Source organism: Pristiophorus japonicus, chromosome 2, assembly GCF_044704955.1.
Source record: "Pristiophorus japonicus isolate sPriJap1 chromosome 2, sPriJap1.hap1, whole genome shotgun sequence".
In the NCBI taxonomy this organism is placed as follows: domain Eukaryota; kingdom Metazoa; phylum Chordata; class Chondrichthyes; family Pristiophoridae; genus Pristiophorus; species Pristiophorus japonicus.
Genome location: NC_091978.1, coordinates 2,648,183 through 2,669,350, shown reverse-complemented (window position 1 = coordinate 2,669,350; position 21,168 = coordinate 2,648,183). Strand labels below are relative to the sequence as shown.

The following is a 21,168-nucleotide window of genomic DNA, read 5'->3' as shown; positions in this document are numbered from 1 at the left end:
ACTGGGGTACAGTCGCACACACACTGACTCTCACTGGGGTACAGTCCCACACACACTGACTCTCACTGGGGTACAGTCCCACACACACTGTCTCTCACTGGGGTACGGGTCCCTCACACACTGACTCTCACTGGGGTACAGTCCCTCACACACTGACTCTCACTGGGGTATGGGTCCCACACACACTGTCTCTCACTGGGGTACGGGTCCCACACACACTGACTCTGAGGGGGCGAAATGTCCCCCTTTTATTGTCCCGTTTGCGACCCCCGACGCTATGGGTCAGTATCCCTGACGGACAGGAGCGGTCAGTGTCCTGTATCTCGGGGCCGGAGCGGTCAGTGTCCTGTATCTCGGGGCCGGAGCGGTCAGTGTCCTGTATCTCGGGGTCGGATCACTCAGTGTCCTGTATCTCGGGGCCGGAGCGGTCAGTGTCCTGTATCTCGGGGCCGGAGCGGTCAGTGTCCTGTATCTCGGGGCCGGATCACTCAGTGTCCTGTATCTCGGGGCCGGAGCACTCAGTGTCCTGTATCTCGGGGCCGGAGCACTCAGTGTCCTGTATCTCGGGGCCGGAGCGGTCAGTGTCCTGTATCTCGGGGCCGGAGCGGTCAGTGTCCTGTATCTCGGGGCCGGAGCACTCAGTGTCCTGTATCTCGGGGCCGGAGCGGTCAGTGTCCTGTATCTCGGGGCCGGAGCACTCAGTGTCCTGTATCTCGGGGGCGGAGCGGTCAGTGTCCTGTATCTCGGGGCCGGAGCACTCAGTGTCCTGTATCTCTGGGCCGAAGCGGTCAGTGTCCTGTATCTCGGGGCCGGAGCACTCAGTGTCCTGTATCTCAGGGCCGGAGCACTCAGTGTCCTGTATCTCGGGGCCGGAGCGGTCAGTGTCCTGTATCTCGGGGCCGGAGCACTCAGTGTCCTGTATCTCGGGGCCGGAGCGGTCAGTGTCATGTATCTCGGGGCCAGAGCACTCAGTGTCCTGTATCTCGGGGCCGGAGCGGTCAGTGTCCTGTATCTCGGGGCCGGAGCATTCAGTGTCCTGTATCTCGGGGCCGGAGCGGTCAGTGTCCTGTATCTCGGGGCCGGAGCACTCAGTGTCCTGTATCTCGGGGCCGGAGCGATCAGTGTCCTGTATCTCGGGGCCAGAGCACTCTGTGTCCTGTATCTCGGGGCCGGAGCACTCAGTGTCCTGTATCTCGGGGCCGGAGTACTCAGTGTCCTGTATCTCGGGGCCGGAGCGGTCAGTGTCCTGTATCTCTGGGCCGGAGCGGTCAGTGTCCTGTATCTCGGGGCCGGAGTACTCAGTGTCCTGTATCTCAAGGCCGGAGCGGTCAGTGTCCTGTATCTCGGGGCCGGAGCGGTCAGTGTCCTGTATCTCGGGGCCGGAGCACTCAGTGTTCTGTATTTCGGGGCCGGAGCACTCAGTGTCCTGTATCTCGGGGCTGGAGCACTCAGTGTCCTGTATCTCGGGGCCGGAGCGGTCAGTGACCAGTCTCGGGGGTTAGCCCGTGTGCAGTGAGCAGGATTGTAGCCTGGCCCAGACTGACGGCACTGGGATGTTGGTAGCGGTGGTACATGTGTGCTTCAGATTTAATTCTCCTCCTCTGATCCACAATATTCTTCCTGATTTGCAGAGGTGGCTCGGGGAAATCGGGTTGTCGTGTATTGGCTGGGACCAGGTCACAGCAAGCGAGAGGTCACAGCCGAAAACCAGGTCTGTTCACAACTAGCTTCAGCAAAACTCTTAAATTCAAAGGCTCCGCGCTCAGAGTCTGGTTAGTCCGCGCTCGGTGAGCTCTCGGTGAGCTCTCGGTGAGCTCTCGCTGATGGTCTCAGTGACGCTCTCGGTGACGGGCTCAGTGCGCTCTCAGTGAGCTCTCGGTGACGGGCTCAGTGCACTCTCGGTGAGCTCTCGGTGACTCTCTCGGTGACGGTCTCGGTCCGCGCTCGGTGAGCTCTCGGTGACACTCTCGGTGACGCTCTCGGTGAGCTCTCGGTGACGGTCTCGGTCCACGCTCGGTGACGCTCTCGGTGAGCTCTCGGTGAGCTCTCGGTGAGCTCTCGGTGATGGTCTCAGTGACGCTCTCGGTGACGGGCTCAGTGCGCTCTCAGTGAGCTCTCGGTGACTCTCTCGGTGACGGTCTCGGTCCGCGCTCGGTGAGCTCTCGGTGACACTCTCGGTGACGCTCTCAGTGAGCTCTCGGTGACGGTCTTGGTCCACGCTCGGTGACGCTCTCGGTGACGGTCTCGGTGACGGTCTCGGCCCACGCTCGGTGAGCTCTCGGTGATGGTCTCGGTGAGCTCTCGGTGACGGTCTCGATCCACGCTCGGTGACTCTCTCGGTGACGCTCTCGGTGAGCTCTCGGTGACGGTCTCGGTCCACGCTCGGTGACGCTATCGGTGGCGGTCTCGGTGACAGTCTCAGTGACGCTCTCGGTGACTCTCTCGGTGACTCTCTCGGTGACTCTCTCGGTGAGCTCTCGGTGACTCTCTCGGTGACGGTCCCAGTCCACGCTCGGTGAGCTCTTGGTGACTCGGTGACGCTCTCGGTGAGCTCTCGGTGACGGTCTCGGTCCACGCTCTCGCTGACGCTCTCGCTGACGGTCTCGGTGACGCTATCGGTGACGGTCTCGGTGCGCTCTCGGTGACGGTCTCGGTGACAGTCTCAGTGATGCTCTCGGTGACTCTCTCGGTGACTCTCTCGGTGAGCTCTCGGTGACGCTCTCGGTGACTCTCTCGGTGACTCTCTCGGTGACGCTCTCGGTGAATCTCTCGGTGACGGTCTCGGTGAGCTCTCGGTGACGGGCTCAGTGCGCTCTCGGTGAGCTCTCGGTGACTCTCTCGGTGACGGTCTCGGTCCACGCTCGGTGAGCTCTTGGTGACTCTCTCGGTGACGCTCTCGGTGAGCTCTCGGTGACGGTCTCGGTCCACGCTCGGTGATGCTCTCGGTGACGGTCTTGGTGAGCTCTCGGTGACGGTCTCGGTCCACGCTCGGTGAGCTCTCGGTGACGGTCTCGGTCCACGCTCGGTGACGCTCTCGGTGACGGTATCGGTGACGGTCTCGGTGCGCTCTCGGTGACGGACTCGGTGACGGTCTCGGTGCGCTCTCGGTGACTCTCTCGGTGACTCTCTCGGTGACTCTCTCGGTGAGCTCTCGGTAACTCTCTTGGTGACTCTCTCGGTGACGCTCTCGATGACTCTCTCGGTGACTCTCGGTGAGCTCTCAGTGACGCTCTCGGTGAGCTCTCGGTGACTCTCTCGGTGAGTTCTCGGTGACGCTCTCGGTGACTCACTCGGTGAGCTCTCGGTGACACTCTCAGTGAACTCTCGGTGACTCTCCCGGTGAGCTCTCGGTCTCGGTGAGCTCTCGGTGACTCTCTCGGTGACTCTCTCGGTGAGCTCTCGGTCTCAGTGAGCTCTCGGTGACTCCCTCGGTGACTCTCTCGGTGACGCTCTCGGTGACTCTCTTGGTGACGGTCTCGGTGAGCTCTCGGTGACTCTCTCGGTGACGCTCTCGGTGAGCTCTCGGTGACGGTCTCGGTCCACGCTCGGTGACGCTCTCGGTGACGGTCTCGGTGAGCTCTCGGTGACGGTCTCGGTCCACGCTCGGTGAGCTCTCGGTGACGGTCTCGGTGAGCTCTCGGTGACGGTCTCGGTCCACGCTCGGTGACTCTCTCGGTGACGCTCTCGGTGAGCTCTCGGTGACGGTCTCGGTCCACGCTCGGTGACGCTCTCCGTGACGGTATCGGTGATGGTCTCGGTGCGCTCTCGGTGACGGACTCGGTGACGGTCTCGGTGCGCTCTCGGTGACGGTCTCGGTGACTCTCTCGGTGAGCTCTCGGTAACTCTCGGTGACTCTCTCGGTGACGCTCTCGGTGACTCTCGGTGAGCTCTCGGTGACGCTCTCAGTGAGCTCTCGGTGACTCTCTCGGTGAGCTCTCGGTGAGCTCTCGGTGACACTCTCAGTGAGCTCTCGGTGACTCTCTCGGTGAGCTCCCGGTCTCGGTGAGCTCTCGATGACGCTCTCGGTGACTCTCTCGGTGACTCTCTCGGTGAGCTCTCGGTCTCGGTGAGCTCTCGGTGACTCCCTCGTTGACTCTCTCGGTGACTCTCTCGGTGACAGTCTCGGTGAGCTCTCAGTGACGGTCTCGGTCCACGCTCGGTGACGCTCTCGGTGACGGTCTCAGTGACGGTCTCGGTGCGCTCTCAGTGACGGTCTCGGTGACGAACTCGGTGGCGGTCTCAGTGCGCTCTCGGTGACGGTCTCGGTGACTCTCTCGTTGACGCTCTCGGTGACTCTCTCGGTGACTCTCTCGGTGACGCTCTCGGTAAGCTCTCGGTGAGCTTTCGGTGACGCTCTCGGTGAGCTCTCGGTGACTCTCTCGGTGAGCTCTCGGTGACTCTCTCGGTGACTCTCTCAGTGCTGCTTTCGGTGACTCTCTCGGTGAGCTCTCGGTGACTCTCTCGGTGAGCTCTCGGTGACGCTCTCGGTGAGCTCTCGGTGACTCTCTCGGTGACTCTCTCGGTGAGCTCTCGGTGAGCTCTCGGTCTCGGTGAGCTCTCGGTGACGCTCTCGGTGACTCTCTCGGTGACTCTCTCGGTGAGCTCTCGGTCTCGGTGAGCTCTCGGTGACTCTCTCGGTGAGCTCTCGGTGAGCTCTCGGTCCCGGTCTCGGTGAGCTCTCGGTCCCGGTCTCGGTAAGCTCTCGGTGAACTCTCGGTGACGCTCTCGATCCCGGTCTCGGTGCCGCTCTCGGTGAGCTCTCGGTCCACGCTCGGTGAGCTCTCGGTCCCGGTCTCGGTGATGCTCTCGGTGAGCTCTCGGTGACTCTCTCGGTGAGCTCTCGGTGACTCTCTCGGTGATCTCTCGGTGACTCTCTCGGTGACTCTCTCGGTGATGCTCTCGGTGACTCTCTCGGTGACTCTCTCGGTGAGCTCTCGGTGACTCTCTAGGTGACTCTCTCGGTGACGCTCTCGGTGACTCTCTCGGTGACTCTCGGTGAGCTCTCGGTGAGCTCTCGGTGATGCTCTCGGTGAGCTCTCGGTGACTCTCTCGGTGAGCTCTCGGTGACTCTCTCGGTGAGCTCTCGGTGACTCTCTCGGTGACTCTCTCGGTGCTGCTCTCGGTGACTCTCTCGGTGCTGCTCTCGGTGACTCTCTCGGTGAGCTCTCGGTGACGCTCTCGGTGACTCTCTCGGTGACTCTCTCGGTGAGCTCTCGGTCTTGGTGAGCTCTCGGTGACTCTCTCGGTGACTCTCTCGGTGACGCTCTCGGTGACTCTCTCGGTGAGCTCTCGGTGAGCTCTCGGTCCCGGTCTCGGTGAGCTCTCGGTGAGCTCTCGGTCCCGGTCTCGGTGAGCTCTCGGTCCCGCTCTCGGTGAGCTCTCGGTGACGCTCTCGGTCCCGGTCTCGGTGCCGCTCTCGGTGAGCTCTCGGTCCACGCTCGGTGAGCTCTCGGTCCCGGTCTCGGTACGCTCTCGGTGACTCTCTCGGTGAGCTCTCGGTGACGCTCTCGGTGAGCTCTCGGTGACTCTCGGTGATGTCTCGGTGACTCTCTCGGTGAGCTCTAGGTGATGCTCTCGGTGACTCTCTCGGTGAGCTCTCAGTGACTCTCTCGGTGAGCTCTCGGTGATGCTCTCAGTGACTCTCTCGGTGACTCTCTCAGTGAGCTCTCGGTGACGCTCTCGGTGAACTCTCGGTGACTCTCTCGGTGCCGCTCTTAATGACGCTCTCGGTACCGCTCTCGGTGCCGCTCTCGGTGACGCTCTCGGTGACTCTCTCGGTCCTGATCTCGGTGAGCTCTCGGTGAGCTCTCGGTCCCGGTCTCGGTGAGCTCTCGGTAAGCTCTCGGTCCCGGTCTCGGTGAGCTCTCGGTGAGCTCTCGGTCCCGGTCTCGGTGAGCTTTCGGTGAGCTCTCGGTCCCGGTCTCGGTGAGCTCTCGGTCCCTGTCTCGGTGAGCTCTCGGTGACACTCTCGGTGACGCTCTCGGTGACTCTCTCGGTGCCGCTCTCGGTGCCACTCTCGGTGAGCTCTCGGTGACTCTCTCGGTGAGCTCTCGGTGCCGCTCTCGGTGAGCTCTCGGTCCCGGTCTCGGTGAGCTCTCGGTCCCGGTCTCGGTGAGCTCTCGGTCCCGGTCTCGGTGCCGCTCTCGGTGAGCTCTCGGTGACTCTCTCGGTGAGCTCTCGGTGCCGGTCTCGGTGAGCTCTCGGTCCCGGTCTCGGTGAGCTCTCGGTGACTCTCTCGGTGAGCTCTCGGTGCCGGTCTCGGTGAGCTCTCGGTCCCTGTCTCGGTGCCGCTCTCGGTGAGCTCTCGGTGAGCTCTCGGTGATTCTCTCGGTGAGCTCTCGGTCCCGGTCTCGGTGAGCTCTCGGTCCCGGTCTCGGTGCCGCTCTCGGTGACTCTCTCAGTGAGCTCTCGGTGAGCTCTCGGTCCCGGTCTCGGTGAGCTCTCAGTCCCGCTCTCGGTGCCGGTCTCGGTGAGCTCTCAGTCCCGGTCTCGGTGCCGCTCTCGGTGAGCTCTCGGTGACTCTCTCGGTGAGCTCTCGGTGACTCTCTCGGTGAGCTCTCGGTGCTGCTCTCGGTGAGCTCTCGGTCCCGGTCTTGGTGGCACTCTCGGTCCCGGTCTCGGTGAGCTCTCGGTCCCGGTCTCGGTGAGCTCTCGGTCCCGGTCTCGGTGCCGCTCTCGGTGACTCTCTCGGTGAGCTCTCGGTCCCGGTCTCGGTGCCGCTCTCGGTGAGCTCTCGGTGACTCTCTCGGTGAGCTCTCGGTCCCGGTCTCGGTGCCGCTCTCGGTGAGCTCTCGGTGACTCTCTCGGTGAGCTCTCGGTGACTCTCTCGGTGAGCTCTCGGTGAGCTCTCGGTGAACTCTCGGTCCCGGTCTCGGTGACTCTCTCGGTGAGCTCTCGGTGAGCTCTTGGTGACTCTCTCAGTGAGCTCTCGGTGCCGCTCTCGGTGAGCTCTCGGTCCTGGTCTCGGTGAGCTCTCGGTGAGCTCTCGGTGACTCTCTCAGTGAGCTCTCGGTGCCGCTCTCGGTGAGCTCTCGGTCCCGGTCTCGGTGAGCTCTCGGTGACTCTCTCGGTCCCGGTCTCGGTGAGCTCTCGGTGAGCTCTCGGTGACTCTCTCAGTGAGCTCTCGGTGCCGCTCTCGGTCCCGGTCTCGGTGAGCTCTCGGTGAGCTCTCGGTGACTCTCTCAGTGAGCTCTCGGTGCCGCTCTCGGTCCCGGTCTCGGTGAGCTCTCGGTGAGCTCTCGGTGACTCTCTCAGTGAGCTCTCGGTGCTGCTCTCGGTGAGCTCTCGGTGAGCTCTCGGTGACTCTCTCAGTGAGCTCTCGGTGCTGCTCTCGGTGAGCTCTCGGTCCCGGTCTCGGTGGCGCTCTCGGTCCACGCCTGGTCCACGCTGTGGGACAGGGCACTGTGCAGGGTGTGCTGGCCGTGTGTTGCGTGCAGTCTTACTCTCTGTCTCTCCCTCAGGTGCCGTGCCCTGACCGTGGAACGCTGAGTGTGTCTGTCGAGGGCCGGGAGCTGGTCCTGTACATTGAGCGCAATGAGTGAGTATCTGAGGTCCCTCCGCCCTGTCCAACACATCCTGCCCCTGGGACTGATCGTCACAACTAGCCTCGTAACATTGTACAGTGACTTTGTATCCCCGGGAATATTCCGGGATGAACTAATCCAGGTGTTTAAGATGACTCAGGATGGGGTAGACCGGGAGAAACCATTCCCTCTGGTGGGGGAGTCCAGAACAAGGGGCAGAACCTTCAAATTCGAGCCCGGCCGTTGAGGGTGGTATCAGGAAGCAGGTCTTCACACACAGGGCAGTGGGACTCTGGGACTTTCTGCCCCTAAAGCTGCTGAGGTCGGGGGTCAATTGAAAATTCAGAACTGAGATTGCCAGATTTGGGTTGGGTAAGGGTATTAAAGGTTACGGAACTCAGGCCAGTAAATGGACTGCGGTACAGATCGGTGATGGTCTAATTCAACGGTGGTACAGACTCCAGGGGCTGAATGGGTCTCCTCCTGTTCCTGTGTAACAGGCTCGAGGGGCTGAATGGCCTCCTCCTGTTTCTGTGTAACAGGGTCGAGGGGCTGAATGGCCTCCTCCTGTTCCTGTGTAACAGGCTCGAGGGGCTGAATGGGCCTCCTCCTGTTCCTTTGTAACAGGCTCGAGGGGCTGAATGGCCTCCTCCTGTTCCTGTGTAACAGGCTCGAGGGGCTGAATGGCCTCCTCCTGTTTCTGTGTAACAGGGTCGAGGGGCTGAATGGGCCTCCTCCTGTTCCTGTGTAACAGGCTCGAGGGGCTGAATGGCCTCCTCCTGTTTCTGTGTAACAGGGTCGAGGGGCTGAATGGCCTCCTCCTGTTTCTGTGTAACAGGCTCGAGGGGCTGAATGGCCTCCTCCTGTTTCTGTGTAACAGGGTCGAGGGGCTGAATGGCCTCCTCCTGTTCCTGTGTAACAGGCTCGAGGGGCTGAATGGCCTCCTCCTGTTCCTGTGTAACAGGCTCGAGGGGCTGAATGGCCTCCTCCTGTTCCTGTGTAACAGGCTCGAGGGGCTGAATGGCCTCCTCCTGTTCCTGTGTAACAGGGTCGAGGGGCTGAATGGGCCTCCTCCTGGGAACGTAAAAACTCACCGCAGTCTAACCCTACAACGGGCTGGACTCTGACATCGATGTATGCACCCCTCTCTCTCTCTCTCTCTCTTTCTGTCTCTCTCTCTCTCTCTCTGTCCTCTGTCTCTCGCGCTCGCTCTCTGTCTCGCGCTCGCTCTCTGTCTCGCTCTCTGTCTCGCGCTCGCTCTCTGTCTCGCGCTCGCGCTCACTCTCTGTCTCGCGCTCTGTCTCGCGCTCGCGCTCTGGCTCCCGCTCGCACTCGCGCTCTCGCTCTTGCTCTCGCTCCCGTGCTCTCGCTCTCTCTGTCTGTCTCCCTTTCTCTCTCTTTCTGTTACATATGGAAGAACTCCACAAGACTGTGAGTTAAAACTGATGTGACCTTAGTCTCTTTAATACAACTTCAGAGTGCCTAAGCAGTCTGGCAGACAACCTTTTATACTCCCTTGCACGAGGTGTGCAGGTGACCCTTGGGCCTCCAACAGTTGCGCCCTCTGGTGGCAAGTCTTACACAGTTACAATGTTTACATACATAACATCTCTCCCCCCTCCCCTCCCCCCCACAACCAAGGTCTTTGAGACAAATTATTTACAAGTTGAGACGATCCGGGGTCCTACGCTCCCTGGTTGCTGTTGGGGAGGGGTTAAACTAATATGGCAGGGGGATGGGAACCTATGCAGGGAGACAGAGGGAAGTAAAATGGTGGCAGAAGCAAAAGATAGAAAGAAGAAAAGTAAAAGTGGAGGGCAGAGAAACCCAAGGCAAAAATCAAAAAGGGCCACATTACAGCAAAATTCTAAAGGGTCAAAGTGCGTTAAAAAGACAAGCCTGAAGGCTCTGTGCCTCAATGCGAGGAGTATTCGGAATAAGGTGGATGAATTAACTGCACAGGCAGCAATTAACGAATATGATATAATTGGCATCACGGAGACATGGCTCCAGGGTGACCAAGGCTGGGAACTCAACATCCAGGGGTACTCAACATTCAGGAAGGATAGACAGAAAGGAAAAGGAGGCGGGGTAGCGTTGCTGGTTAAAGAGGAAATTAACGCAATAGTAAGGAAGGACATTAGCTTGGATGATGTGGAATCGGTATGGGTGGAGCTACGGAATACCAAAGGGCAGAAAACGCTAGTGTGAGTTGTGTACAGACCACCAAACAGTAGTAGTGAGGTTGGGGATAGCATCAAACAAGAAATTAGGGATGCGTGCAATGAAGGTATAGCAGTTATCATGGGCGACTTTAATCTACATATAGATTGGGCTAACCAAACTGGTAGCAATGTGGTGGAGGAGGATTTCCTGGAGTGTATTAGGGATGGTTTTCAAAACCAATATGTCGAGGAACCAACTAGAGGGCTGGCCATCCTAGACTGGGTGCTGTGTGATGAGAAATCTTGTTATGCGAGGCCCCTTGGGGAAAAGTGACCATAAACATGGTAGAATTCTTTATTAAGATGGAGAGTGACAGCGTTAATTCAGAGACTAGGGTCCTGAACTTAAGGAAAGGTAACTTCGATGGTATGAGACGTGAATTGGCTAGAATAGCCTGGCGAATGATACTTAAAGGGTTAATGGTGGATAGGCAATGGCAGATATTTAAAAATCACATGGATGAACTTCAACAATTGTACATCTCTGTCTGGAGTAAAAATAAAATGGGGAAGATGGCTCAACTGTGGCTAACAAGGGAAATTAAGGATAGTGTTAAATCCAAGCAAGAGGTATATAAATTGGCCAGAAAAAGCAGCAAACCTGAGGACTGGGAGAAATGTAGAATTCAGCAGAGGAGGACAAAGGGTTTCATTAGGAGGGGTAAATAAAGTATGAGAGGAAGCTTGCTGGGAATATAAATACTGATTGCAAACGCTTCTATAGATATGTGAAGAGAAAAAGATTTGTGAAGACAAACGTAAGTCCTTTGTCGTCAGAATCAGGTGAATTTATAATGGGGAACAAAGAAATGGCAGACCAATTGAACAATTACTTTGGTTCTGTCTTCACGAAGGAAGACACAAATAATCTTCCGGAAGTACTAGGGGACCGAGGGTCTAGTGAGAAGGAGGAACTGAAGGAAATCCTTATTAGGCAGGAAATTGTGTTAGGGAAATTGATGGGATTGAAGGCCGATAAATCCCCAGGGTCTGATAGTCTGCATCCCAGAGTACTTAAGGAAGTGGCTCTAGAAATAGTGGATGCATTGGTGATCATTTTCCAACAGTCTATCGACTCTGGATCAGTTTCTATGGACTGGAGGGTAGCTAATGTAGCCCCACTTTTTAGAAAGGAGGGAGAGAGAAAATGGGTAATTATAGACTGGTTAGGATGACATCAGTAGTGGGGAAAATGTTGGAATCAATTATTAAAGATGAAATAGCAGCGCATTTGAAAATGCAGTGACAGGATCGGTTCAAGTCAGCATGGATTTATGAAAGGGAAATCATGCTTGACAAATCTTCTGGAATTTTTTGAGGATGTAACTAGTAGAGTGGACAAGGGAGAACCAGTGGATGTGGTGTATTTGGACTTTCAAAAGGCTTTTGACAAGGTCCCACACATAGAAACATAGAAACATAGAAAATAGGTGCAGGAGTAGGCCATTCGGCCCTTCGAGCCTGCACTGCCATTCAATGAGTTCATGGCTGAACAGTACCCCATTCCTGCTTTCTCGCCATACCTCTTGATCCCCCAAGTAGTAAGGACTATATCTAACTCCTTTTTGAATATATTTAGTAAATTGGCCTCAACAATTTTCTGTGGTAGAGAATTCCACAGGTTCACCACTCTCTGGGTGAAGAAGTTTCTCCTCATCTCGGTCCTAAATGGCTTACCCCTTATCCTTAGACTGTGACCCCTGGTTCTGGACTTCCCCAACATTGGGAACATTCTTCCTGCATCTAACCTGTCTAAACCCGTCAGAATTTTAAACGTTTCTATGAGGTCCCCTCTCATTCTTCTGAACTCCAGTGAATACAAGCCCAGTTGATCCAGTCTTTCTTGATATGTCAGTCCCGCCAACCCGGGAATCAGTCTGGTGAACCTTCGCTGCACTCCCTCAATAGCAAGACTGTCCTTCCTTAAGTTAGGAGACCAAAACTGTACACAATACTCCAGGTGTGGCCTCACCAAGGCCCTGTAGGAAAAGGGGAGGTGCAACAAGACCTGGGTGTCATGGTACATCAGTCATTGAAAGCAGGCGATGAAGAAGGCAAATGGCATGTTGGCCTTTATAGCTAGGGAATTTGAGTATAGGAGCAGGGAGGTCTTACTGCAGTTGTACAGGGCCTTGATGAGGCCTCACCTGGAATATTGTGTTCAGTTTTGGTCTCCTAATCTGAGGAAGGACGTTCCTGCTATTGAGGGAGTGCAGTGAAGGCTCATCAGACTGATTCCAGGGATGGCAGGACTGACATGTGAGGAGAGACTGGATCAACTGGGCCTTTATTCATTGGAGTTTAGAAGGATGAGAGGGAATCTCATAGAAACATATAAAATTCGGATGGGAGTGGACAGGTTAGATGCAGGAAGAATGTTCCCGATGTTGGGGAAGTTCAGAACCAGGGGACATAGTCTAAGGATAAGGGGTAAGCCATTTAGGACTGAAATGAGGAGAAACTGCTTCACTCATGTTAACCTGTGGAATTCCCTACCGCAGAGAGTTGTTGATGCCAGTTCGTTAGATATATTCAAGAGGGAGTTAGATATGGCCCTTACAGTTAAAGGGATCAAGGGGTATGGAGAGAAAGCAGGAAAGGGGTACTGAGGTGAATGACCAGCCATGATCTTATTGAATGGTGGTGCAGGCTCGAAGGGCCGAATGGCCTACTCCTGCACCTATTTTCTATGTTTCTATGATCATCGGAGTTCAAACTCTGGCATGCGTGAGTTGGTCAGACCATTGCTGCATGGCGACGCAGCTGGTCTGACAGGGCAGATGGGAATGGTGGGTTCATCCTCTTGATTGACAGCGAGGTTGATTGCTGGTTGTGTGTGTGTTGGTGGGTCGATGATGATGTTGTCCTCTTCAGGTTGTTCCTGGTTGTCGGTGAACCACAGTTTGGTCTGATCCAAATGCTTTCTGCACGTTTGTCCATTGAATAGTTTGACTATAAACACTCTATTCCCCTCCTTGGCCAAGACAGTGCCAGCGACCCATTTAGGATCATGACCGTAATTAAGAACAAACACAGGGTCGTTAACAACAATGTCACACAATACAGCCGCGTGATCATGGTACATGTTATGCCGGGTTTCCACATGATCATTTAGATCCGGGTGGACTAGGGAGAGCCTGGTTTTGAGTGCTCTCTTCTACAGGGGGAGCCCCAGTGAGCGAGTGGGGTCGCGTCCGGTAGCTGAGCAGAACTCGAGATAAGCGGGTCTGCAAGGAGCCTTCCGTCACACATTTCAAACTCTGCTCGATAGTTTGGAATGCCCGTTCCGCTTGACCATTGGAATCGGGCTTAAACAGGGCAGACCTGACATGCTTGATGCCATTGCGGGTCATAAACTTGTTGAATTCCGAGCTGCTGAAACACGGTCCATTGTCACTGACAAGGACGTCGGGCAAACCATGGGTGGTGAACATAGCCCTGAGGCTTTCAATGGTGGCAGTGGATGTGCTGGATGACATGATTACGCATTCAATCCATTTAGAGTAAGCGTCCACTACAACTAAACATCTTTCTGAGAAAGGGGCCAGCAAAATCTACGTGGATCCTGGACCACGGTTTGGAGGGCCATGACCACAGACTCAGAGCCTCCCTTGGTGCATTGCTCAATTGTGAGCGCATGTTGCACTGGTATACGCATGACTCAATGCCGGGCTACCAAACATGCGACCTGGCTATAGCTTTCATCATGACTATGCCTGGGTGGGTATTGTGTATGTCGCGATTAAACGTTTCCCTGCCTTTTTATGGCAAAACCACGCGATTACCCCATAAGAGACAATCCGACTGGATGGACATTTCATCTTTGCGTCGGTGAAACGGCTTAATTTCATCTTGCATTTCCCCAGGAACGGCCAACCAGCTCCCATTGAGGACGCAACTTTTTACAAGTGATAGCACAGGATCCTGGTTGGTCCAGGTCCTGATCTAGCAAGCAGTGACTAGTGAATCCTCGCTCTCAAAAGCACCCATGACCAGAAGCAAGTCTGCGGGCTGTGCCATTTCCATGGTAGCCAACTGAGGGCATCAGCACAGTTCTCCGTGCCTGGTCTGTGGCGGATAGCATAGTCATAGGCGGACAATGTTAGTGCCCATCTTTGGATGTGGGACAAAGCATTGGTGTTTATACCTTTGCTTTCTGAAAACAGCGAAATGAGCAGTTTATGGTGATTTCAAGCTCAAACCGAAGTCCAAAATAGGTCTTGGTGCATTTTCTTAACCCCATATACGCATGCTAACACCTCTTTCCCGACCATACTGTAGGCTTTTTCAGCCTTAGACAGACTTCTCGACGCGTATGCAACCGGGTGAAGTTTGCCCGATACATTGGTTTGCTGTAACACACAGCCGACCCCGTACAAAGATGCATCACAAGCTAGCACTAATCATTTACACGGGTGGGTCAGACAGTACAAGTAACTTGCTAGAACAAAGTAGGTTTCTGGCCTTCTCAAAGGCTGCCTCTTGAGATTTACCCCAAAGCCAGTCGTCACCCTAACGTAGCAACATTTGCAACGGTTCCAGCAAAGTGCTGAACCCGGGTAGAAAGTTACCAAAATAGTTGAGGAGTCCCAGAAACGATGCAGCTCCGTCACATTCTATGGTCTGGGTGCACTCTTGATGGCCTCTGTCTTTGAGTCCGTGGGTCTGATGCCGTCAGCTGCAATCTTTCTCCCCCAAAATTCGACCTCTGGCTCCAGGAAAACACATTTGGAGTGTTTCAGCCTGAGTCCCAGTCTGTCTGGTCGACATAGAACCTCTTCCAGGTGTTCGGTGGTGTCACGACCAGTAATCAGGATGTCGTCTTGAAACACAACGGTGCACGGAACCAATTTCAGTCGACTCTCCATGTTCCTCTGGAAGATGGCAGCAGCTGAGCGAATCCCAAAAGGGCACCTGTGGTATATAAACAGTCCTTTGTGCGTGTTGATGCACATCAACCTTTTCGAAGATTCAGCCAGCTCCTGTGTCATGTAGGTAGACATTAGGTCCAACTTGGTGAACGACTCTTCTTCTTCTCTTCCTCCCCCCCCCCCCCCCCCCAACTAACGTTGCGAACAGGTCATCCACCTTGGGTAGCAGGTATTGGTCTTGTAACGAGACCAGTACCCGCTACCTTGTTACCTTGTAGTCTCCGCAGATTCTGACCGTGCCATCGCTTTTCAACATCGGAACAATCGGACTGGCCCACTCATTGAACTTGACTGGCGATATGATTCCCTCTCGTTGAAGTCTGTCCAGTTCGATCTCGACTTTCTCCCTAATCATATATGGAACCGCTCGAGCCTTGCGATGAACGGGCCTTGCATCGGGGACGAGATGGATCTGCATCTTGGTGCCTGTGAAGTTGCCGATGCCTGGTTCAAATCGCGACGGAAACTTGCTCAGCACTTGGGCGCACGAGGCATCATCCACTGAAGATAGTGCTTTGATTTCGTTCCAGTTCCATCGAATCTTTCCCAGCCAGCTTCTACCGAATAGCGTTTGGGCCATCGCCTGGTACAATCCACAGTGATAAATCATGCACAGCTCCATTGTACAATACCTTAATTGCCGCACTGCCAATGACTGGTATGAGCTCTTTGGTGTAAGTGCGCAGCTTTGTCTGAATCGGGCTCAGTTTGAGCCTTTGTGCCTTGTTGCCCCAGTTTCTCAAAAGTCTTCTGGCTCATAATTGACTGACTCACCCCCGTGTCCAACTCCATTGATACCGGAATACCGTTCAATTTGACTTTCATCATGATAGGAGGGCTCTTGGTGGTGAAGGTGTGTACCCCATACACTTCTTCCTCGGGTTGAGTTACCTCTCTTGTTTGTTCTGTGTGATTCGCGCTGGATCGATCATCCTCTGCCGACTCTGCCTCGTGGTGAGTTGCACCATTCTTGCACATTGGCTGGAGGTGCCCCATTGTTTCACAGCCTTTGCACACATAGTGCTTGAATTGACATTGATGGGCTCGATGATGACCCCTGCAGTGCCAACATGGTACTAATGGATTTGCATTCACGCCCAATGGCGGACTCCGAGTCATCCTAGGTCTTGCAGCTGCAGGCGTGTAGGCCCTGCCATATGCAGTTCTGCCTGCTAGCAACGTTATTTTATGCACAGTACTTGCCGGTGAGCTTCTATGCTGAGAAGATATCTGTCTGGTATTATCGCTCATGGATATGAATGACTGGGCGATCATATGGCCTTGCTCAGGTCTAGGGATTCGGCAGACAGTAGTTTGCGAAGGATGACCTCGTGGCCGATGCCAAGCACAAAAAAGTCCCACAGTTCCCCCAAAGATCCAGAAAATTGGCAAGGCGTCTCAGGTCGGCGACATAACTCGCCACGTCCTGACTCTCGGAGCGGTGGTGCATGTAGAAGCAATACCTGGCCATTAAGACGCTCTCCTTCGGCTTAACATGGTTCCAAACCAGCGTACATAACTCTATATGTCTTCTCCGCTGGTTTCTCTGGTGCTAGCAGATTCTTGATGAGGCCGTATATTGTGGACCCACACACTGTGAGGAGAATCGCCCTGCGCTTGATCGCTGTATCGTCCCCCTCCAGCTCGTTGGTCATGAAGTACTGGTCGAGACCCCCTAACAGTGGGAGGGAGATAGAGGAGCAAATATCTAGGCAAATTTCTGTGAAGTCCAAAAACCATAGGCAGTAATAGTAGGGGATTTCAACTATTTAAACATTGATTGGGACAAATTTAGTGTGAAGGGTATAGAGGGTGCAGAATTCTTGAAATGCATTCAGGAGAACTTTTTTAGTCAGTATGTAGCAAGCCCAACACGAGAGGGGTGGTTTTGGATTGAGTTTTGGGGACTGAAGCTGAGCAGGTTGAAGGGGTATTAGTGGGGGAGCTTGGGTGTCAGTGACCATAATTCAGTCAGATTCAAGTTGGTTATGGATAAGGACACGAATAGGCCTGGAATAAAAGTCCCGAATTGGGGAAAAGCTAATTTTGCTAAGTTAAGGAGTGATTTGGCCACAGTGGACTGGAAACAGCTACTTGTGGGTAAATCAGTGTCGGAACAGTGGGAGGCATTCAAGGAGGAGATCCGAAAGGCTCAGGCCAAACATGTGCCCTTAAAGAAAAAGGGTGGGAGTAATAATTCTAGAGCCCCCTGGATGTCTAGGGACTTACAGAGGGAGGATTAAGAAAAAAAGGGACGCTTATGTCACATATCTACGGTTAAATACTTTAGAATCTTTAGAGGAATATAGAAAGTTAAGAGGCAAAATTAAAAAGGGTATTAGGAATGCTAAGAGAGAGCATGAAAAATTCTTGGCCAGTAAAATTAAGGAAAACCCTAACATGTTCTATAAATATATTAAGAGTAAGAGGGTAACTAAGGAAAGGGTAGGGCCTATTAGAGACCATGAGGGTAATCTTTGTGTGGAGGTGGAAGATGTTGGTGGTTCTTAACGAATACTTTGCATCTGTTTTCACAAAGGAAAGGGGCAATGCAAATACTGCTATCGAGGAGGAGTGTGATATTCTGGATGAAATAAATATAGTGAGAGAGGAAGTATTAAGGGGTTTAGCAGCTTTGAAAGTAGATAAGTCCCCAGGCCTGGATGAAATGCATCCCAGGCTGTTGAGCGAAGAAAAAGAGGAAATAGCAGAGGCCTTGACCATCATTTTCCAGTCCTCTTTGGATCTGAGCATGGTGCCGGAGGATTGGAAGACTGCTAATGTACTACCCTTGTTTAAGAAGGGAGAAAGGGATAGACCGAGTAATTACAGGCCAGTCAGCCTAACCTCAATGGTGGGAAAATTATTGGAAAAAATCCTGAAAGACAGGATAAATCTGCATTTGGAAATTAGGGACAGTCAGCACGGATTTGTTAAGGGAAGATCGTGTTTGACGAATCTGATTGAATTTTTTGAGGAGGTAACTATTGTGTTCCTAACACAGATGAGACTGCACACAGGGAGGTTAAAGTAACAGTGACCTCAGTCTTTAATAAGACATTCCAGAGTGAGGAACAGGCCTTAGGGGGCGGCTTATATACGGTGCTCCCAAGGGATGCTGGGATCCCTTGGGACTTCAGGGGATGCGCTCCCTGGTGGCGGAACATGGGAGTGCATGCTTTACAGATACACAACATCACTCCCCCCCCCCAAAGTCAAAGTGAAAACTATTTACAAGGTGAGGCGGTTGGGAGCCTTTCTTTCCCTGGTGGACCGCCTCGGTACAAATGTCTGTTCTGGTGTGTTGGCTGTGCCCTCGCTGGGCTGGCGTGTTGTTGGCCCTGCAGGGCTGCTGGGTGAGCCTGGCCTTGCTGGGCTGTTGGGCGTGATGGGTTCGATTTCCTGGTCCAGGGTGGTGTCGTTGATCCTTTGGGTGTGTGTTATGGGCTTGAAAAAGGTGGTGTCTGCTGTGGGTTGTTCAGGGCAGTCTGTGAACCGCAGCCTCGTTTGGTCCAGGTGCTTTCTGCAAATTTGTCCATTGTCTAGTTTGACTACAAACACCCTATTCCCTTCTTTAGCTATCACCGTGCCCGCGATCCACTTGGGACCATGTCCATAGTTTAGCACATACACAGGGTCATTCAGATCAATTTCCCATGACACAGTGGCGCGACCATCGTTTACATTTTGTTGCTGCCGCCTGCTCTCTACCTGATCATGCAGGTTGGGGTGAACCAGCGAGAGTCTGGTTTTAAGTGTCCTTTTCATGAGTAGCTCAGCTGGGGGCACCCCTGTGAATGAGTGAGGTCTCGTGTGGTAGCTGAGCAGTACTCAGGACAGGCGGGTTTGGAGTGAGCCTTCTGTGACTCGTTTAAGGCTCTGTTTGATGGTTTGTACTGCCCGCTCTGCCTGCCCATTGGAGGCTGGTTTAAACAGGGCCCAGGTGACATGTTTGATCCCATTGCGGGTCATGAATTCTTTAAATTCGGCACTGGTGAAACATGGCCCGTTGTCACTGACCAGTATATCAGGCAGGCCGTGGGTGGCAAACATGGCCCTCAGGCTTTCAATGGTGGCGGTGGCGGTGCTTCCCGACATTATTTCACATTCAATCCATTTTGAAAAAGCATCTACCACCACCAGGAACATTTTACCGAGAAACGGGCCCGCATAGTCGACATGGATCCTCGACCATGGTCTGCCGGGCAAGGACCACAAACTTAGTGGTGCCTCTCTGGGCGCGTTGCTCAACTGAGCACACACGCTGCATTGCTGTACACAGGACTCTAAGTCAGAGTCGATACCGGGCCACCACACGTGAGATCTGGCTATCGCTTTCATCATTACTATACCCAGGGGTGTGTGCTGTGGAGATCTGAGATGAACGTCTCCCTGCCCTTTCTGGGTAGCACTACGCAGTTACCCCACAACAGGCAGTCTGCCTGAATGGACAGCTCATCCTTTCACCGCTGGAACGGCTTGATTAGCTCTTGCATTTCAATGGGGATGCTGGCCCAGCTCCCATGCAATACACTATTTTTTACTAGGGACAGCAGAGGATCTTGGCTGGTCCATGTCCTAACCTGGCAGGCCGTGACAGGTGATTTATCATTTTCAAACGCTTCCATGACCATCAACAAATCTGCGGTCTGCGCCACCATCAACAAGTTTGCAGACTGCGCCATTTCCACCCCTGTGGTGGGCAATGGTAGCCGACTGAGAGCATCCACACAGTTCTTGGTGCTTGGCCTGTGGCGGATGGTATAGATATACACTGATAGCATGAGTGCCCACCTTTGTATGCGGGCTGAGGCATTAGTATTTATCCCCTTGTTTTCAGCGAACAGTGATCGCTGAGGGGCTTGTGATCGGTTTCCAGCCCAAATTTGAGGCCAATCAGGTACTGATGCATTTTCTTTACCCCGAACACACATGCTAATGCCTCTTTCTCAATCATGCTGTAGGCCCTCTCGGCCTTAGACAAGCTCCTGGAAGCATAGGCGACAGGTTGCAACTTCCCCGCAACATTAGCTTGTTGTAATACACACCTGACTCCGTACGACGATACATCACATGCTAGCACAAGTCTTTTACACGGGTTATACAATACAAGCAGCTTGTTGGAGCATAAAATGTTTCTGGCTTTCTCGAAAGCAATTACTTGTTTTTTTCCCCATACCCAGTTCTCACCTTTATGCAATAACACATTTAGGGGCTCTAAGAGGGTGCTTAACCCCGGTAGGAAGTTACCAAAATAGTTGAGGATCCCAGGAACGACCGCAGCTCCGTGATGTTCTGTGGCTTGGGCGTGTTTCTGATAGCCTCTATCTTGGCGTCTGCGGTCCGAATGTCATCTGCCGCGATCTTTTTCCCCAAAAACTCCACTTCTGTTGCCATGAAGACGCATTTCGACCTTTTCAGCTGCAGCCCTACGCGATCCAGTCGCTGGAGGACCTCCTCCAGGTTTTGTAGGTGCTCGGCGGTGTCCCGACCCGTGACCAATATGTCGTCCTGAAAGACCACCGTGTGTGGTACCGACTTGAGTAGGCTCTCCATGTTTCTCTGGAAGATCGCTGCAGCCGACTGAATTCCAAACGGGCATCTGTTGTAGATGTGCCTTGTGCGTGTTGATGCAGGTGAGGCCCTTCGAAGACTCCTCTAGCTCCTGCGTCATGTAGGCCGAAGTCAGGTCGAGTTTGGTGAACGTCTTGCCTCCTGCCAGCGTCGCAAATAGGTCGTCTGCCTTAGGTAGCGGGTATTGGTCCTGTAGCGAGAAACGATTAATAGTTACTTTATAATCACCGCAAATCCTGACCGTGCCATCACTTTTGAGTACTAGAACAATCGGGCTGGCCCACTCGCTGAATTCCACTGGGGAGATGATGCCCTCGCGTTGCAGCCTGTCCAGCTCGATTTCCACTCTCTCCCTCATCATGTGAGGTACCGCTCGCGCCTTGTGGTGAATGGGTCGTGCCTCTGGGACCAAGTGGATCCGCACCTTTGCCCCAGAAAAGTTTCCAATGCCTGGCTCAAAAAGGGAAGGAAATTTGTTACCTGGGTACATGAGGTCTCATCGACATGTGATAGCGCTCGGATGTCATCCCAGTTCCAGCGGATTTTGCCCAGCCAGCTCCTTCCAAGCAGTGTGGGGCCATCGCCCGGGACAATCCAGAGTGGCAGTTCATGCACCGTGCCCTCGTAGGTGACCTTGACAATGGCGCTGCCCAGGACAGTGATAAGCTCTTTGGTGTACATTCTCAGTTTCGTGTGGATGGGGCTCAGGGCTGGTCTGAGTGTCCTGTTGCACCACAGTCTCTCAAACATCTTTTTACTCATGATGGACTGGCTAGCGCCAGTGTCCAGTTCCATGGCTACGGGCAAGCCATTCAATTTTACATTTAGCATTATAGGTGGACAGTTCGTCAAAAATGTGTGCACCCCGTGTACTTCAGCATCTGCCTCCTCTCTCTGAGGCTCGAAATTGCTTTG

At 54.0% G+C, this 21,168-nt stretch overlaps 1 protein-coding gene across 4 annotated transcripts in view; it reads left to right on the top strand.

The window, feature by feature from the left end:
• Positions 1–21,168, top strand: part of adam19a (ADAM metallopeptidase domain 19a) — a 249,840-nt gene that overhangs the window by 20,409 nt on the left and 208,263 nt on the right. For all 4 annotated transcript variants that reach the window (XM_070866484.1, XM_070866489.1, XM_070866478.1 and 1 more), the window contains exons 2-3: positions 1,632–1,711; positions 7,461–7,537. In XM_070866484.1, the coding sequence (XP_070722585.1) occupies positions 1,632–1,711; positions 7,461–7,537 (157 nt within the window). The remainder of the gene's footprint in view (positions 1–1,631; positions 1,712–7,460; positions 7,538–21,168) is intronic.